This window comes from Stomoxys calcitrans, chromosome 2 (assembly GCF_963082655.1).
Source record: "Stomoxys calcitrans chromosome 2, idStoCalc2.1, whole genome shotgun sequence".
Taxonomy (NCBI): domain Eukaryota; kingdom Metazoa; phylum Arthropoda; class Insecta; order Diptera; family Muscidae; genus Stomoxys; species Stomoxys calcitrans.
This window is the reverse complement of record NC_081553.1, coordinates 123,819,649-123,841,171: the sequence shown is the minus strand read 5'-3', so window position 1 is coordinate 123,841,171 and position 21,523 is coordinate 123,819,649. Positions and strand designations below refer to the sequence as shown.

The 21,523-nt window shown below is 33.8% G+C and overlaps 1 protein-coding gene across 8 annotated transcripts in view; it reads left to right on the top strand.

The window, feature by feature from the left end:
- LOC106083935 (complexin) overlaps positions 1 to 21,007 on the top strand; it is a 774,169-nt gene extending 753,162 nt beyond the window's left edge. For all 8 annotated transcript variants that reach the window (XM_059361846.1, XM_059361845.1, XM_059361844.1 and 5 more), the window contains 2 exons: positions 4,523 to 6,763; positions 18,138 to 21,007. In XM_059361846.1, coding sequence (XP_059217829.1) covers positions 4,523 to 4,596 — 74 coding nt within the window. In that variant the 3' untranslated portion in view covers positions 4,597 to 6,763; positions 18,138 to 21,007. The remainder of the gene's footprint in view (positions 1 to 4,522; positions 6,764 to 18,137) is intronic.
- The last annotated feature ends 516 nt before the right edge of the window (positions 21,008 to 21,523 follow it).

Genomic DNA, 21,523 nt, shown 5'->3' with positions numbered 1-21,523 from the left:
TTGAAAAACCTTCTGGAAAAAATGTTGGAACATACCACAATTCACTGTTGTTCTTAAATTTGGATCAATGTTTAACTTTAAAGTTTTTGTTTACTAAGGAAAATGAAAAATATTGAGAAAAACGTCTAAAAAAGCAAGAGTGATAAATGAAAGTAAGGAAAACTTACTTTAAATTAATGATACCTTAACGGAACCAATATTTTTACTTTTACGGCTGGTGGAGTCAAATCCTTACAAAATATCCGCGTTTAAATTATGACGAAAATGAAGCAGATTTATTTATTTTAGGCAATTTATTAGCATATCGTCCTTTATAAAGATCGCTCTTTAAAAATTAAATTTCCGCTTTTATATAAAAAAATATTTTTTAAAATCGGTTATTGATCACCTAATAATTCTAAAAAAATAAAAAATGTATGAACTAATGGGTTAAGTGTATGAAGTTGGAGATAATAAAAGTCCCATGCAGCGTATACGTGTTTTCTCGGTAGTTTTTAATTCACATTGTTCATACGCACTATAGGCCCTCCTTGAATTGTGTTAAATGACTGATATTTGCAGTGAAATATTAAATAATTCGTATCTTTTCGTTCAAAACTACAAAATTTCTTAAAAATTAAAAACTTACCAATTTATGGTGCCTGATTTGTCGACCATCTTTACAAGTCACTTGGTTTTATTTTCATCTCCCATAAAACTTTTATGTCAAGTAGGATATTTATTAAGAGAAAATCAGCTTGAGGTAAAATGCAAATTTAATGAGTTTCAGGAGATTACAAAAAAGCAGAATGCTTAACGAAACGAATTCACAACCAACTTCAACGGACAAACTGTAAAAATATTTTCTTTTTCCATTTCGAGTCATTTCCCAGAATTACGACCGACTGAAATAAAATTGTACCACTTAAAAAGTACACATATAATTTATACGATTAACGTTTTTCCGTAATTCATTCGAGTCGTTGATTTCAAGAGCAGCATTATCATCTGCAGCTCTTGCCATGCCATGGAACAGACAATCAGGCATTTGCAAACACCTTTGCCTTGAGTGGGTATACGTACATTCGTTTTTCACTAAGACCCTGCTGGGAATAGCAAAAGTTAAGCGCCGAGACACTTACATGCATTTTAATTGAAAAATTGTTAAAACAGGAAAGTTTCCTGCAGAGAGCAGTGACAAGCTCCGAAAAAAACACAAAACGCGTTGGCAGACACATGGCCAAAAGGCAGGGAATTTCAGGGAAAAAATCACAATTAAAACTGGAATATGTAACAAAATGCTGGATCCTTGTTCTTAAGGGACAAAAGGAGGAGATGAATGATTTCTGTTTTCGTTAAAAATTAACACAAGAGTGCTTAATACAAAATGGTCTTACATCTGCTCTATAACGGATACGAAAACATGGCTGACCAGCCAATTGGCCCACAGGCGATGACATTGTCAAATTGAGATCTACAACATTGTGGCTCTATTTGGAGGTTTTTTCTTTTTTGTAAATTCTTATCTGGTCTTCTTTGGCAAAGTGGAAAGTTTGATAGCGAATGTCTTTAAAATTCAAATTTATATCCTGCTCGTGATGGAGATTTTCAGCATGTTATGCCATTTAAATAAACACAATCGCATACAAGGGATATTCATCTTTAATAGGCTTCTTTGCTTTCCAAGAAAACTCATTTGACACTTCATTTCGTTGTAAATGGGAATCTATTGTTACATTGCAGGGAATTATTCATTTATTTACAGTATGAAAGAAATGAAATTTAATTCGAAATCTTACAAAAGTCGCTGCTGGTTTTACATGTTATACCGGGGGTGCTTCAGGCATTAGTACTTAATTTTGAAAGAAAAAAAAAACAACATTATTCCCCATGTAGACTATGTACACAATTGAAAAATTAAAGCCATATGGAATTAATTTACATCAAATTTAATGAAACATTTATGTTTAAGAGACGAATCATTAGAAATCTTAGAATCTTAGAAATGTCATATCTTTAGATTTTAATTAATTATCTGTAAGAATATAAATTTTAAGTCATCGCAGTAAATCGAAATCACAATCATATTAAGTTTCAATGAGACAATAATTTTATTTTATTTCTACAAATGCTTTTTTATGCACCCAATTTCAGACATATTCTGCACCGCCAAAAGTCAATATAGCAAGCGTCTTTTTGTCTATTGTTTTCAAAAAATATTATTTAGTTTTCTTTGTTGTTATTTTTATTCAAAGAACGTGCTTTTGTTCGATATTAGGGATCAAAATAATGTTTTATCTAAGCCATATGAAAATTTGAAACACAGTGTTGCTTTTGTTGCGAGATATATATATGTAAATTTGTATATGTATGTATGGTTTTAAAATGTCCATAAAAATTAAATATTTAAAGTTAAAATCTTGGTGAAAATCAAAACCATTTGTAAACAGACCTAAGGGAATACTAACTATAGTGATTCTTTAATGTAAAATTTAAGGGCTGAATTGAAGATTTTCTAAAGAAAATCATATTGAATTGAAGATTTTCTAAAGAAAACCTAAAAAAATCTAAAAAAAAAGAAAAACCAGCCAGGCTGAATTGAAGATTTCCTAAGAAAACCTTATTCAGCCAGGCTGAATTGAAGATTTTCTAAAGAAAACCTTATTCAGCCAGGCTGAATTGAAGATTTTCTAAAGAAAACCTTATTCAGCCAGGCTGAATTGAAGATTTTCTAAAGAAAACCTTATTCAGCCAGGCTGAATTGAAGATTTTCTAAAGAAAACCTTATTCAGCCAGGCTGAATTGAAGATTTTCTAAAGAAAACCTTATTCAGCCAGGCTGAATTGAAGATTATTTAAGAAAACCCTTAGTAAACCAGGGTTTATTTGTAGATTTTCTAAAAAAAAAATCATGCTATTCTTTACTCGTGTTGAGATATGTCCGAACCATACTTCTCAAAGTTTCTATTAGTCAAAGAAAATTTTGGCCACGCATTTTTCCTGAAGAGAAAGAATAGGAGAAAAGTGTTGGGTGCTTAAACAAAGCTATACACCGAAAGACACTTTAATTCAGCTTTTGGCACAAATCTTCCAGGATGTGGCAATTTGATGTTTGGCACCCATCCATTTATAAGATAGGTTACATTAGGATAGGTTGAAATGAGGGTGCAGATATTTATCCGCCCCATGCCACTATGTTGGCTTGTTGTGCGCTCTGAAAACTATAAAGTAATCTCTAAAAAGAAAATTTTAAGCTAGGAATTCCGTGCTACTTACAAAATCCTTAATTGTTTTCAATACCACTCACCTAAGTTGGTTCACGTCTGATATTGTGTCCCCACCTAAGTGCCAGTATCTGTTGGACGCGAAAGCCGGGCAATGACAAAGGAAATGCTCCAATGTTTCATCATCTTCCCCGCATGCTCTACACATGCTATTATTTGCTGCACCCATTTTACATAAGTGAGTTCGTAGTCCTATGACCTTCTTGCTTCCTTTCAGTAATAGCCTCGTCTTCTCACGATTTGGATCCCCCCATAGGATTTACGCTGCCCTACCGACCGTTTCGCCGTCCTACCGACTGTATTCGTCGCCCACTCCCTTAATTCGGACTGCGTCGACTCAAAAGGCTTCGGGTTAACCAAGTTTATTGACGGCAGTCCTCCGGCCTTCACCGCCAAATCGTCTGCCCTTTCATTTTCCCTTACTCCGTTATGGCCCGACACCCGAAGGATGCGGATTTTGCCATCCTCAGAGAAGGCGTTAATCTCCTTCTTACACTGCAATACTGTTCGTGACCTTACCGTCGTGGTTGTTATTGCCCTTATGACAATTTTGCAGCCGGTAAAGATGTTCACACTTGACGTGCTCGCGGTAGCACCACACCACCTTACGCATTCCGTGATCGCCCGGATCTTCGTATTATGGTCAGGCAGTCTAAATCAGATCTCAGTCCCTGGGTTCTCTGTGTAAACACCCCAGGCCCACATTTAAAAGTTTCAGAACCAAATTACTTAATACTTTTTTTTTCCATTGTATACAACATCAGATAAAACTCATATGAGTTAAGAAAGTTATGCATACACATATAATAACAAATGGTTTTGGTAAATGCCAATACTATTCTTAAATCATTTTGCCTACGATATATCGAAATGGATTAAAGCTATAACATGAACTTACATACATATACAAAAAACCGATTGTTATTAAAAAAAAAATATTAAAAGAAGAACAAAATAAGTTTCACAATATATTACTTAATTGGGAACCTTTTGAAAATGAAGTTTCCTTTCTTCAATTCCATCCATATGATAATCAACCAAATTCACCAATCCACCATACACCAAACCAACTCCACCACATCCAAAATCAACCATCACAAATATTTGTACTCAAATTTCTACTACTCAACAACTACTATTACTACTCCTACTGCCACCACTACTACTTGATCACAATTATCAATACCACTACAACTACAATAACTCGTATCATGAAATGCTTATTTATTGCTGTTTCCATTACTCAATTTCTTTTTACAGAACTGAAAAATCAAATAGAAACGCAAGTAAATGAGCTAAAAACCCAAATAGAGGGAAAATGCGTCATGCAGTGATATGTCAACATAATTCTATATAAATTATATGAATAATATAATTCTAATAATAACAATAAAATAATAATAATAATGATAACAAACAATGAATAAATTAATAACAACCAGCATAAATCAGCTAAAACCCAACAACAATAGCAAAAAACCACATATATATATAAAGGCAAATAAATAAAACAAAATATGACAAAACAAGCAAACCAACCAAACCGAAGAATAACAAAATAATAGCAATGCGAACATAATAAACAGAATTCATTAAAACAATAATAAGAATAATTGAATAAATTAAAAGCAAACAGCAAATAAAAGAGAAGCAAACATAATAAACCATTCATATAATATTGGCGGATTATACAACATATATATATATATACTTAAAATAATATATATACATCTATATATATATTAAACATAAACAAATTGAAACCAAATAACCAAAAATGAAAAAAATGGAAGTATAAACTGCTGAATTGCATGAAAACATAATAAGGCTATATATATTTAAAGAAGAAGAACAACAACAAAATTGAAGACAAACAAGAACACATATATACACAACAACATCAAAGAAATGATATATATACATTTACAATAGTCTTTACAACATATATAAGTAATTGAGTAAAACAAATCTACATACATATATATAGAAAGATATACAAATACATGTGTATGTGTGTACTAACACATATATGCATATACATATGTGAAAGGATACATATACATATATATGTCAAAGGAAACCCAACAACAGCACCACAACTATTCTACTACTACTACTACAACAACAACAACCACAAACAAGAACAGCAACAAGTATATATATATATATATTTCAAATTTCAACGTTTATCTGGATACTCGATGAATACTAAACTACATCAATAACTGCATTATTATAATCTCTACTCAAAATAATAACAACAACAACAACAGCAATAATAGAAAGAACAGCAACAACAAACCATTCTTTGCAAATCTTTAATGAATTAAAACCAAAGTATGAAATAAATAATCTGAACTACAAAATATAAAATCCAACCGAAAAAGCTTGCAACCCTTGCATCCAACAACAGCAAAAACAACAGTTATGTTACTTACACGACCACCAACATCACCACTACCAACAACTGCTAAACTGTCCCCTTTTTTTCTTCTCTAGCTATGTATCATTTAATTGGCTCTAAATTTTCAAATGCTTGCCTAGAGATCCCTTCGATAGCTATACCCACTTGCGTTACTCCCATTCTCAATAAGAAACATGTAGACAAAAAAAAACAGCTGCTGCTTACAACAAGTCTGCTCTCAACGATAATGATAACAAGATCACCCCAAAACCAATTAACGATTGCCTTAGTATCTGACACATATATGACATATGTAAGCACTAAGGCAAACGAGTGATCGATTGTAGGGTATACACAAAAGAGAATCCAAAAAACTAAAGCCTTTAATTAAAAATAAAAAAATAAATAAAATTTAGAAGAAATTTGTGAAAATCATTTAAAATAATACAAAGATAAAAACTATAGCCGATTAGTAAAAAAGGAACTTATTAATTTAAAAACAAAACACCGACGAAATTTTAGTAAACAAAGCGATAAGAAACCAAAACCAAAATGAAAAAAACAAAACAAAAACCAATAACAAGCATTACTTAGGCTGTTAATGAATTTGATTACATTGAAGAACAAATAATGCAAAAAACCCCAGTAATGAATTAACCAAGGAAATGTATTAACAACAAAACAAAGCAAATTCATAATACATATAACAACACTAGTTTAGTGAAAATTTCGAAAGTTTGCTAACACTTTTCGTAATTGTTTCGTTTTGGTTTTGTTTTTGCATTATTTGATTCGTGATACATCTATTAGAACAGCTGCTAATCTGTTAATTACTCAGACTGCGTATTTCGTTTATCGTCAACTACATAACTAACGAACCAACTGTCTCTGCTCTCGTTCGTCTATATTTAAATCGTTTATTGAACACTGAGTCACTCACTACTCTAAACTATTTCAATCACTATTTAAAAAGAAAGCATATGTCTTGTTTTTAACTTTCTCTCCCTCTCTCTCTATTTCGTCTCTCTTTTATTATTCTCTGAGAAAAAATCTTTTAACAAACTTAAACTTTGGTATTGATGAGTTTGATACGAAATGTAAGTAGATAAATTTTTCAATTTATTTATGTATATTCTACAAATATGTTTAATGATATGTAATGCATACTATATATACTTGCTATTGTAAATTGTATTATCTTTTTTATGTTTCTACATCGATTGTATTTTGGCCTTTTTTCGTATTCTTGTTTTGTATTAAGACATTCATTTACCAAAGGATTTTAGTTTTTCAGTAACAATTAACTTCTCTATCTGGCATAATATGAGTTCTCTCTTTTGACAGCATTCGTCTGAAATGAAGTTTCATGTTAATTTCAGTCACAATCTCGAAAAAAGCACAACAGAAATCAAAGCAAATAAAGTTAAAGATAATTTTATAATTATTGCCAAAATTGATATCGATTTTGTAATGATATATATCGTACTAGCTGAACCCGGCCCGCTCTGCTGCGCCTTCTTTTACTTTATATGGAACAACATTATCATTTGGATATTAATATTCGACAATAAAAGAGCTTTTAGAGAATTTTTTTAGTGAATTGCAATGATACCCTTGACTAACAGTATAACAATATAACTGCCTTTATCTGAATCCATTTGATCTTAATTGGTCTATGAATTCGCTCGGAAGGATTAGGGCCATTCTTAAAAGGCTTTATTTGAGCCCGATGTTCTCATGGGGATTTTGGGAGTGGAAAGGCATCCAGGATGGTGGTTGGTGGGTTAAGGGTGTAGTGTGAAACCTACAAACGTGGTCCCGAAAGTGAGTATCAATTTCGTGCTCTACTCCAAAATGTCATTCATTTGAGTCTTATATTGGAATGGTCGGAAAATATATATGTCAAATTAAGGGGTTTACTGGGGGATGGGGTGGTTCGCCAAACACTTAAACCTGAAAAATATATCAGCATCGGGCTCTACTCTCAAATACCATTTCTTTAAACCTCATATATGCCATTGGATAAAGGGGAGGGTCCCCAACAATTGGTTATGAAATTAGTTTTCCAATCTCAAATACCTTTCGTTTAAGCCACATATTAACCATGGTCCGTAAATTGGTAAATCGGTGCCCCAAATACATGGTTACACATTTGGATATCAAATTCGTATTCTACTTCCAAATAACTTTATTTGAGCCTCATATGGGAAAGAGGTAGACCTCCCGAAAGTGGGTATAAATTTTGCGCTGTCATTTGACACCCAGAAGCTCTTAGCCCTAAAAATTATCAGCATCGTGAAATACTCTCAAATATCATTTATTTGAAACCCACATTGCCATTGGTCTTAAAATTGGATATCAAATTCGTTTTATAATCTCAAATAACTTTCATTTAAGAGGTATGGGCCCTTTTTTTGTTGTTTTGTTCTGAAATAGAAGCAAGAAATAAAAACACATTGGTCTAAGCTGGTTAAACCAACAACAAAATGAAATTTTGTGACCAAACTAAAGAAGCGCAAAAGAATGAATAGAAGCACGATCAGCTCGTCGAGAAATATGGGGTTAATATGCACATATTGAAAAGTTATTCTATGGCAAGCAAAGTTTGTCTGGATAGCAAGTCTTTAAAATTGTGTGTGTTGTTGATGTTAGATGTCTCTTTGAAGAGATGTTGGCTGTTAGAATTTAACTTTCGCTTGCTGCGCTATAAGAAGAGGTTGAATAACAAGACCCAACATCTCATTCAGAGGGCATGCTTCTACCATTACACTGCTCACTAATTAGTGGGTAGGTGGAAGCATGTAATCTTTTGGTGGCATAGCAGTCTGACAAGGACCTTGGCAAAGGCCGAAATCGCGATCATTGCAGCTTGCCCCTTGATACATTTAACACACCACAAATGTTGAGACTCTTTAAAGTGTTTTTTGTTGTTTTGTTTGGAAATAGAAGCAAGAAATAAAAACACATTGGTCTAAGCTGGTTAAACCAACAACAAAACATTCTTGTTGTACTTCCAAAGACCTTTCATTTAAGCCCCAAATTGCTATGGTCGTAAATTTGTCCTCTTTGGAGGATGTTCTTGGAGATGGGCGGCCCCCAAACATTGGTCCCACATCTGGATATCAGATTCGTATTCTGCAGTCAATTACTTTTTATTTAAGCCTCATATTGCGATGGTCAGTAAATAAGTCCTGTTTGGGGGGTGTTTTGGGGAAGGGATGGACCCCCAGACACTTTGTCCCACATTTGGCTATCAGATTCGTATTTTACTCGCAAATACCTTTCATTTGAGTCCCATATTGTCACGGTCGCAAATATGTCCGATTTAGGGGTGTTTTGGGGGTTGGGGTGGTCCCCCAAATACTTGCTCCGACAATTGGATATCAAATGAAAGGTATTTTAGATTAGAAAACGTATCTCTAATCTAAAATACCTTTCATTTGAGTCCCATATTGTAGTGATTGGTGTATATATATATTTGGTAGGTTTTGGGGGTGGGGCGCCTCTCTAGGTACCCCATCACGATTACTGGCTTAGGTGTGTTAGCCGATTACTGGCTTAGGTGTGTGTCCACAGTGGTATGGGGCGGATTAATATCCGCATCCTTTTTGACCTAACCTAACTATTTTTTTTAAAAAAGCACCTGAAAACCCCCTTTAATGAGTGGCTTGAGGTTTAAAATGTTTCACAGGAAAATTCCTTGCAGTCGTGTCGGTAATATTTCTGAAAGTATTAAACACCTTTAAGATATTTTCCCACTTAAGTTATCCAATCTGGAAAGATTTAACAATAAAAGTGTATCTATTCACTGCATTATTTTGTAAAAATATCTGTGCCAGTTGGACAGAATTCAGAATTAATTGTCTAAGCAAATGATAGATTATGAAAGACATAATTTTATTGACATTTTCATGAAATCCTTTGATATTCAACAATTATTTACTACTAAAAGATGATTGCGCCAACTTATTCATTTTATTCCTTTATCTCGAGTGTAGCTATTGTATATGTTAATGATCTATTTACATGTACAAATATTGTTCTTTTTATTCGTTGCCACAAAGTTAGATAATGGCATAGTTACCTACCTCGAAAAATAATTTTTTTTCTTGAGTCATCCTCCCATATGAATCCATTTTCGCTGATTCCAGTTACAAATGGTTTTAAAAATGCAAAATTGTAAAATCTTCCCAAAAATATCCTATTAAGGCACTTTTTTCTGACTGATATGTCTAAGCTTAATGGTACGGAACCCTTTTTCTTTATAGACAAGTTCTAATAGTATAGATGTCTCGTTGCGTGGATGTTTTCCTTAGTCTGAGGCCTCACAAATGTTGCTTGCATTCAGAAAAAAAAACTTTTTTTCTTATTTTCGCTACAGGATTTGAACCAAGTGGACATGCTACAATGGCAATAGTTTTGCTGACTTTTAAGAAGAACTTTTGAGAAGAGTTGTCCTTATGCCCCCTAGCTAACCAATGAACCAAAGTGATATATACCAAGCTGAGCTCATTGGGGCGTCACTTCTCCCTCCTATAAAAAAATAAGAGTTAAGGATTGCCATCCTGTATGTTTTATTCTCGATCACTCTTAGCATATTCTTCGGAGGATTTCTTCTTTCTTCGGAGGATTTTGATTATAATTCACATGGGCTAAGAAATTGAGAACAGAACTCCAAATGAAATACGATTTGTAAGTGCTGTAGAAGTCATGTTCATTGTAAAAGGCAGAGCAATCATAAGACCACCAATTTGTATAAGACCTGTAGACCCCAGGTGCCCAATCATCCATTTTGGATCCATAAGGGATCTAAACTTAGCTATGGATCGTACTCGGCACTTATATTACGAGGTATAACAGAACTTTAAATGAAGAAAATTCCCGGCAAGACGGATAAAAGTTTTGAATTGTAAGGGGGTCAAGAAATCTAATCAACAGAACCAACCTTAGGTAGGTGAACCAATTTGGACCATACTTGGCAAGAGCGTTGGAGCCTATTATCCAACCGAATTATTTACAAATTTTTACCTGCAGGACCGGAAAATGAGCTGCACAGATTATGAGTACAAATGGATGGTTTTTGTTACATTCAAGTCCTCGAGAAGACAAATAGAAATGTTGGTTTATATGACGCCAGTGGTTAAAGGAATCCATTCAGAAGATGGGTTTAGGGAGTAACTTGCAAGAAACAGAAATAAATATAAGTTAATATAGAAGCTAACAAAGAAGTGAAGTTTATTGTGAAAGCATGAAAACTTTCGAAAATAACTATTCAGCATGTGATTTAAAATAGAAGAATGCCATTTTTGGAATGCGATTTTTCTATTTTATTTATTTTTATACCCTCCACCATAGGATGAGGGTATACTAATTTCGTCATTCTGTTTCGAACACCTCGAAATATGCGTCTAAGAACCCATAAAGTATATATAATCTTGATCGTCATGTCATTTTAGGTCGATCTAGCCATGTCCGTCCGTCCGCTTTCTTACTTTCGAAGGAGTAAAGCTAGGCGCTTGAAATTTTGCACAAATACTTGTTATTGGTGTAGGTCGGTTGGGATTGTTAATGGGCCAATTCGGTGCATGTTTTGATATAGCTGCCATATAAACCGATCTTGGGTCTTGATTTCTTGGTCCTCTAGACGGCGCATTTCTTGCTTCAAGCTATTGATCTAAATCGATCAATACCTTGATACAGCTGCCATAAAAATCGATCTTCCGATTTTGCTTCTTGTGCCCCTACAAGGCGCCATTCTTATCCAAATGGACTAAAATATTCCACAATAACTTCTACAATGCTTAGCATTCAATTCATTTATGGTCCGAATCGGACTTTAACTTGATAAAGCTCCAATAGCATAACAGTTTTTATTCAATGCTCTTTGTTTGCCTAAAAAGAGATACCACGTAAAGAACTCGACAAATGCGATCCATGGTGAAGGATATATAAGATTCCCAGCCGAAATTAGCACGCTCTTACTTGTTATTTCTATTAAAAATATTAAAGTCAAAGGACCATTTTATGTGGGAGCTTTATCCAAATCTGAACTGACATGGCCCATTTGCAATCCCTAAGCTTGCCATATCGGTCCTTTGGTCGGAACGAACTTGATCACCTACAGAAGCTTGACGAGGATCGCCAACTCCACATGAAAATGTGTCTCCAACAACAGCAACCTACACGAAAAAAGGTATCTGGACAAAATTTCAAGTGGTTGTCAGTATTCGTTTGAACGCTATCGTGATGGACGGACAAGGATAAATTGACTAAGACTGTCAAGACGATCAAGAGTATATAAATATTACTGCATGGAGTTCCAGGTCTATATTTCGAGGTTCGTTCGTTTCGATTCAGCGGAAAGTTTATGTTAAGGCTTGTATTTCAGAACTGTAATAAGTTTGATTGTGCAAAAATTCGAAATGAAGTATGGACACGTAGGATGTACTAAGCAGCAATAGATCTTTTCTTATATTTTTTTTTTTGGTTCTACAACTTTTAACGTTTTCATATAAAATCATCTTATGGTCAAACATTTTTATTATGAAATTTATGATTCGCTTTGTAAATGTATATGATCGCATGAAATAATATAGAATTATTTAAATATGTTAGCTTTGCTATTATCGCATAATTTTTAATATTTACATACTTTCAAAGATTTAAGTAAGTCTTAACAACCCTTACCCTAAGAAGTAAACATTTAATAGTCAAGCAACATTTACGGAAAAAATATTTGTATATATACACCCCAGATGGCATCTGAGAAATTATCTACACTAAACTTGCTTCCTTCTCATTCCTATAGAAAAATTTCAAGAAAATTATATTGACACGTTTACAACTTTGAAACGTTTCTGCATAACACTATGTAAACATACATTTAAAAATGATTTAATCATACAGGCGAAATATCCATTTTAGTCAAAGTGAAATGTTTGAAAACTGCCATCCATTTAATTCGTCTATAAATGTCACACCACTTTAGCTTACCCGTAGTGTAACTCACATTTCACATAAATACACTGTAGTAAGCACCTTAATTTCTAACCAGGTAATCAGTCTCTTTGCAAGGATACTTTTGTAAATATTTCGCCAAAAACCAAAATCCAGATTTTCTTTCCCCACAAAACGTTTGAAGCGTTTTGCTAAAGCTAAAGCATTTTTGTGATAAACAAAAAAATAAATAAATATTCTAAGAAGCACAACCGGATCTCTCTCACACTCAAATAGTAGAACAGATTATTTTCTTGTACAAACACAAATAATAAAATGAAAAACGACGTAAGGTTTACATGTAAAACAACAAATGCCTAAAGCTGTGATAGTTTTAAATCATTTGCCATAGCAATATCATACATACACACATACCACATAGTAAAACAAGCAAATATAGATTTTTTACTTGGAAATTTTGAAATCAACACAAATGAAGCATTTGAATGTCGTGTAGCAAAAGCAATAAGAAGAAATTACATACAGGAAGCTCCTAAATAAACTATTCCCCGACTCGCTCACAGGAAACGAATTACAGCCAATAATCCCTGAATACCGAAATGAAGAAATATCTGTTATCTCTTAAGGTACTGCTTGAAATACGTTGCGTTACTTGAAATATTGAAGTAATGTTTCTCCTTTTTGAAACTAAGTCCGGAAGTTTTTAATAATTTTCACATTTGTGCTAACGTGTATATTTATGACAAAACGTTTCTGATTGGGCTTCATATACAGCATGCAATATCAATCTCGAAGTAAGACTTATTTAAAAAGCCGGACCTTTTTTGTACTGTCAGTTCTTTTTTTAAAGGCATGCCGTTTCAAGTTTAATAGTCCTAGATACTAATAAGCTCTTCTTAGTATGAGTCATCTACCTCGACACCGAAGTGCGCGAAACGAATGACACCAGTTTTGAAATAAGATGAAGAATAATATTGACCAACAGATGGTACTTTATAACAAAGCCACATCTCAATAGACGAGTGAGTACTTGGAGTGTTCAAGAGAAAAGTGCTACGTGAGATTTATGTACCATTGTGAATAAAATCGGCTTTATATAAACCACGAGCTGTATGACGACTTTGGCAAAGTTGATCGTATCATAATACAGTAATTTGCGTTGGCTAGATAATGTCGCCAGAATGAAATAAAAAGCTTCAGCGAAAAAGCCCATTATAATACAAGCAAATGTTAAAGACCAAAACCCCGATTAAAAGCTTAAGTGGGAAAAATTATCCCGTACTAACGAGTCAGAAATCTGCGAAGAAGCGCAAAAGATCGAAGAGCTTAGAAATATATATTATGAGTTTGGCTAGTAAAGACAAGCCATAGATAGGAAGACTCCCTACAGAGCGTTTCGGTCGAGCATTGCCATTTGAGCAAATACCCCTCGCAACATTGATGCTTATACCCACTGATCATCCGAAGGTGTCTTTTTCGTTAATCTCTTGCGCTTCCAAACTCATCTAAATTTGAGTATTTCTTTGGAAGTCGCACGTAAAGTGACCAAATATCACGAGTTATCGACTATATCACAGAAGTCCGAAATTTCTACACTTCACATAATCTACCTCAACTCTTATTATCATAGAGTAATGGAACAAAAAGGGCCACCGTAGCGCAGAGGTTAGCATGTCTACCTATTATGCTGAACGCCTGGGTTTGAATCCTGGCGTGACTAACAAAACAAATTTTTAGCGGTGGTTTTCCCTTCCTAATTCTGGCAACATTTGTGAGGTACTATTCCATGTAAAACTTCTCTCCAAAGAGGTGTCGCACTGCGGCACGCCGTTCGGGCTCGCCTATACAAAGGAGGCCCCTTATCATTGAGCTTAAAATTTGAACAGGATTGCACTCATTGACATGTGAGAAGATTGCCCCTGTTCCTTAGTGGAATGTTCATAGACAAAATTTGCCAAAAACGTTGGGTTTGGCATACCACTGATTGTTCCAACATCAACAATGTAAGTTCAACTCCTTGTTTGACGATAGTTTACAAGCCACACCTTTTCGACTGTACGATATATAGGATCTTTCAATAAGAGCGCTACAAAAGTTTTTTTATCCGGTTTTGGATATCAATGAAATTCTTTATTTCTGTGAAAGTACGTTCGATGCCATTATGTATGGACCTCGATTGCTTTGGCATGGCTATCACGGGCATGCTTGCAGAAGTCGAGACGCTGGAACCAATTTTCGACGATTTGCAAGCATAAATCGGCCGATACTGCTGCAAATTCGCGTTAGATATTCGTTAAAAGTTCATCAATTGTTGATGGTTTGTTGCCATAGACCATAGACTTGACGAAGTCCTACACGTAATAGTCTAACGGCGTCAAATCGATTGACCGAGGCAGCCAGTCGAACGGCCAATTTCGAGAGATAACACGTTCTCCAAACTTGGTTTTCAATCAATTGATTGTGACATTCGCTGTGTGGCTTGTGGCGCCGTCCTGGTGGAACCACTTATCCTCCAAGTCTATATAATCCAATTGGGGTCACAAATATTGCATTATCATAATGAAAGAAGCACGGCCCAATGACGCACCGGCCCATAAACCGCACCAAATTGAAACTTTTTCGTGATGCAATGATGATTCATACAGTTTTTTTTGGATTGCTGTCTGATCAATAACGCATATTTTGCTTATTGACGAAGCCATTTAGCCAGAAATGAGCCTCAAGTAGCGTTGAGACCACAGACTCCGAATTTCGGTAGCAAATTTTAAAAATTTCGATTTGTTGTTGGCTTGTATATCTTTCTATCCTAAAATGACAAGCTTTATTGAATAGAAATGTCCAAAGAGCGGCAAAATATATGGCGTCGCTTGCCGTCCCTATCGGTCTACTTATGTAGCGTCCCTATTTAAAAACCCTTTACAATGGAAAAAAAGGTTTTACAAATGAAGACAAGACAAAAATATACGGACACATAAACCAATGTTGCCAAAAATACCTGTTGCCACCACAAAGGAAAATAAATGCGCAAGTGGGAAGCTAGGGCATAGTACATGTCTTGACTGAGATTAAACGCCTAATAATGAGTTTCGAATGTTTACAATTTGAAGAACTCTCTAATGAATTGAGAACCTATGCCGGTTCTCCATACCAGTTTCATCTTTCTTAATGTTCTGAGAGCTTCTGCAGAGACAGGTTCTCGCCAACTGTAATCTATTGTATAAGCATGTAAATGGAAGAAATTAATTCCAATCGTCCTAAAGGCGCCATATATTTACCACTCTACAATTCCTTTACTGCTAGGATTTACACACTATAGTGGTGTGGTAACCAACTCGACAAGTCCTAGTATTTTAGAGTATACCACAAAATCCGTGCAGAAGTCGTATACCTTCCTTGAAACAATGATTTATGCAAGTGGTAACAATGTCACAAACGTAATGTGGCAATTATGCTTTCTGTAGATGGTTGGCACAACTAACTAACTAACTATAACTGAATTAATATATAAAAACTGGTAAACAAAAAGGACGGGATGATGCGAACTAGTTCAGCTCGTTCAGTGACCCGTTCACTAAAATAATTTGTTTATATTATAGGGACTATACATCCACAAGTTTTTTTATACTCAGTTCGTTCAGTGACCCGTTCACTTAAATAATTTGTTTATATTATAGGGACTACACATCCACAAGTTTTTTTATACCCTCCACCATAGGATGGGGGTGTACTATTTTCGTCATTCTGTTTGTAACATCTCGAAATATGCGTCTGAGACCCCATAAAGTATATATAATCTTGATCGTCATGCCATTTTAAGTCGATCTAGCCATGTCCGTCCGTCTGTATGTCTAGCCGCTTGAAATTGTGCACAAATACTATTTATAAGTGTAGGTCAGTTGGGATTGTAAATATGCCAAATAGGTCCATGTTTTGATATAGCTGCCATATAAACCGATCTTGGGTCTTGACTTCTTGAGCCTCTAGAGGGCACAATTTTCGTCCGATTTGATTGAAATTTTGCGAGTGGTGATTTGGTATCACTTCCAACAACTGCGCCATGTATGGTTCAAATTGGTCCATGTTTTGATATAGCTGCCGTATACACCGATCTTGGGTCTTGACTTCTAGAGCCTCGAGAGAGCACGATTCTCATCCGATTGAAATTTGAAATTTTCAACGTAGTGTTTCGGTATCACTTCCAACAATTGTGCAAAGTACAATTGAAATCGGTTGATAACCTTATATAGCTGTCATATAAACTGATCTTGGATCTTGACTCCTTGAGCCAATGGAGCGCACAATTCTCGTTCGATTTGGCTGAAATTTTGCATGAGGTGTTTTATTATGACTTCCAGTAAATGTTTTAAGTATGGCTCAAATCGGTATATAACCTGATATAGTTGCCATATAAACCGATCTGGGATCATGACTTCTTGAGCCTCTAGATGGCGCAATTGTCATCAGATTTGGTTGAAATTTTCTACAACGACTTCTCTCCATAACCCTCAACATACATGTCTAATATGGTCTGAATCGATCAATAGCTTGATACAGCTCCCATATAAACCGATCTCCCGATTTTGCTTTTGAGCCCCTACTAGGCTCAATTCTTATCCGAATGAACTGAAATATAACACAAAGACTTCTACAATGTTCAGCATTCATTTGTGGTCCGTATTGGACTATAACTTGATATAGCTCCAATAGCATAACAATTCTTATTCAATATTCTCTGTCTGCCTAAAAAGAGATACTGCGCAAAGAACTCGACCAGTGCGATCCATGGTGGAGGGTATATTAGATTCGGAACTTAGCACGCTCTTACTTGTTTTTTTTTTTTTTGCAACGAGTCGATGATTGAAAGCAACGCCTTATTAGGTTATTGTATTCATTATAAAATTGCCACAATAAGTTTCTCAACATTTTCTCTTGTAATTATGTAAATATTTTGGGCATGCGATCCATATCATATTTTGAATTTTCATTTTGTTTTGTTTTTTTATTGTTTTTGAAACTTATGTAAATAAATATACATATGTATTGTATGTCATTGTATGTGTTTCAAATATTAAATTTTACTTAAAAGATTAAAATAGTATGATGTTCCAAATTATATCAGCTGGTCATCATTCAATATTTATAAATAAAATGAGCTTAAATTAAACCAAAAATATATATATATATTCTCTTCTTTCTTTCTCTCTCTCTCTCTCTCCTTCTTCTGGTCTCTGTGTTTTCATTATCACCAATCTCAATGTTTGTGTATCTATGTATGCCTTAATGTCACTCTACTCTACTCTTATGCGATTGAAACAACAACAAAATGCATCACTACTACAACATCAACAACAAAAATGTATAAATAATAAAAAAAAAACACTGAAATTTCAACGATATTATGCATCACGAATAATCACCAAATACTCTCTACCAACATTAAAAAATTAATACAACCACATTCCTGAACAACAACAACACCATCACCACTCTGAACGCCTCTAACCGGAACAACAGCTGATTAATTGATATCCTTAGTTTAACTTGTACATTATTAATAAAGTTCAGTATTATAATGAAGTTTTTAAACATAAACAAATTTTTAAACGAAAACAGCTACAATTTTATATATATATTTTTTCTCTTTTCAAATTAAAAAAAGTAAATCTTCAATTAAAGTAAACTTTTTCATATCAATTGTGTACAAAAACTAAAGGATTTTTTATGAAAAAAAAAATATTTTAAATATGTTTTTGTTTGGAGTTTTTTACAAAAAAAGTAATAACCAGATCAAGCAGCTTTTTATATGATTTTTTGTTGTTGTTATTATATTGATAAAAATAGTTGTTGAGTTTAATTTTTGTTCTTCTTTTTCACTAAGTTAGGAAAATTATAAATTTTTTTGTTATATTGCTAATGATAGAGAACATATTATAAAAATTCTACCAAATCCCCAGCAGAAGAGAAGACAGATACATAGTTAGAAAAAAACAGCTACTTACCTAAAAAAAAATCAAATAATACAAATATACTTTTCCACTTGTTAATCAAATTCAATGATGGGCAAAAGCATGCAAACATCGTTTAGGTATGGTACTTGTGGGTTTAGTTTCATTTGGCAGCGACCTTAAAGAAAGACCAATAGAGTTCTAATATCAGTCTCACCAAGACAATTTGGCCTATTGTTATAACACAAGAGCAAGAGTAGGAAAATGCCTTCTATTTCCTAACATTGAATCAGCCGGATAGGTTTAAAAATCCTTATAACTTGCGAATGCTTAAATCCACTGTTTCTGACAAGTGTTCAAGGAAGTAAAACCCTAATGTGTTACTCCTTCTGCTTGGTAGTGTGAGGAAACGCATACAGCGTAAGTGCCATAGTTACTTCGATGCGCTCACTGCATTAGCTGATATCGCTATACGCATGTTTTTCTATCAGTTGCATAGGAAACAATGAGTGAAACTTCTATTGAGCTAATGGCAGCAAACCAAATGGCCTCATAATGCAGTGTTCAAAACCCCAAGTTGTAAACATTTGTCATATGTTGGCTTTCGGGTTTTTACTAGAGGCCTACCCACAGATTGCAGTCCCCTTGGACTACAATGTTCTACAATTTTCTGAGACTTCCCTGCATCCAAAACAGTTGAATTTAACTAGTTCTTTTGAACATTTGACATCTTTTGAACATTTGAACATTCCTTGACATTATGATAGTGTTCTAAGTAGCCGACTGGTTGGTAAAGGGCTATATCAGTATACTTACCCTTGCTATAAGTGTGCTGTTGTCGAAACGGACAATCTTTGTTTGCAGATATTCCTTAATAAATAGTTTCATCAAATAAAGGAAATCTTTATCAGTTTTAGAACAAGATCGTCTCACAGCAAGGCAATAACATGTGCTCGCCCATCATTGCAAGCTAAGGAAGTCATATAATTACATTTACTCAAAGGCCTTAAAAACTTTATTAGTTTCTTGGCTACGAGTAGCAGGTGCTAAAAAACACCCCAAATTGAAAGAAAGCTTGTTTTCTATAAACTGTTTAAGCATTTCAATGTACCACCTTTATAGTGTATGGCTTCTCTTATTGATGTAACGGGTAGACTGAAAACCAAAAAAACATCTTTATCTCATTGCAAACTTTCTTTCATTATCGATATGATAATGAGAAACATTTTACAACTCCCCTATTTGATATTCTCTAGCCTTTGAAAGCATTGCCTAAAGACAAAATAGTAACATAATCATAATGAATGCACAGGGAAGGCTAAACTTGTAGCCATTGCAAGCAAATATTGATCCAGCAACAAGAACGCCTGAGATTCATGGCTAGCAGCCCACTCTGTCTGCAGCTTTATTCTCTCCATAGATCAAATAAATCAAGACAGAAATTAAAACAAAAATAAAAATAAAGTAATGACAGTTATTTGTTTTTCTTCTCTAAACATCTTTTTTGACTAGCTTTATTTTAGCTCTCACCGAAACTTTAAAATATATAAAAACAAAAATAATATTACAAAGAAAAAAAAAAAAGATATTAAATACCAAAACTTAATCTCCCTCTTTGACCAAACAACCATAGTCAAATGAGCGGCTTTCTCTCTCTCTACTTTTCTAGTTTAGTTTTTATCTTCTTCAATTTTCTTATACTTATCGAAATAACGCCCTTACCTTAAAACGTTATTGTTTTTCTTCTCTACTAAACCCAAAAGACAACAAGTGAAAATCTTCAAAAACGAGATTGTTTAGCAATAATTATTATATTAAAAGACAAGTTAATATAATTAAAAGAAAACAAAAAGAAAAGAAGCAACCCATGTTCTAAAAATAAACAATGTTTTCATATTGTATAAAAAAAGGAAAAAAATTAAAAACAGACAACTAATTTAGACAAACATTAAACCAAAAAACCAATGATGATGATGTTTTTATTTCGAAACAAGTTTTTGTGTTTTGTTTTTTCTCTTATGTTTTGACTATGTTTTATTAAATTGAGAACAATATTAAAAAACAAAAAAATGAATTGAAAATTGTTATTTTATTGGATGAACATTGGCATTATTTTTAAAGTTTTAGAGAGAAGAGAAAAATTATATACATGTAAAACAAAAACAAAAAGTATAGGGATTTAAAAAAAAACATACAAAACAAGTACTTATTAACAAATACAACATTTAACATATTAAAGTGAAAAAACAAACAACAAGCATAATACAGAAGAAGAAAAACCAACAAACAATACAAAAAATTATGTTCATGTAAAAGTTATATACAACAAAAACCAAAAAAAAAACCCAAAGATATAATGTTGAATAATTATTGTTACTTTGAAAAGATTTAAAATTGAAATAAAAAAGAATTCAATAAAAATTATTATATAAACTAAAACCGAACTAAATGTTTTTTACTTTTTACCTTCTAACTATCCACTACTATTATTTCCTACTCTGGCGCTCTTGCAAACCCACATGGCTTTCCTTAGGTGTACTCTATTCTTTTTCTCATACCAAACGATATTTACCAAGATTCTTGATCTCCCCCCGCAACAAACAATCTACTCAACAACAGGCTTGAATTTTTTTCTATTATGAAACTCTTTGAAATGTGAAGTAGTTGATGCCAGTAGACCAACACACACAGTGACTGACCTCTTCCTTGACACTCTCCTAATGGTAATTACCTTAATTTTCGTTTTGCTTTCAAGGATGATGCCTGTACTTGATTCAATCAACACCACAAAGCACACACTTTATACAGCTACATAGAAACTAGCAAACATACTACCAATATATGTACATACAAAGAGCTTGCAAACAACCATATAGAAATGTTGGAGGCTCTGGATGCGTCCACCACTGCTACCACACAAAAGTTGATGTTTTCTTTATTTAATGTGCTCTCCAC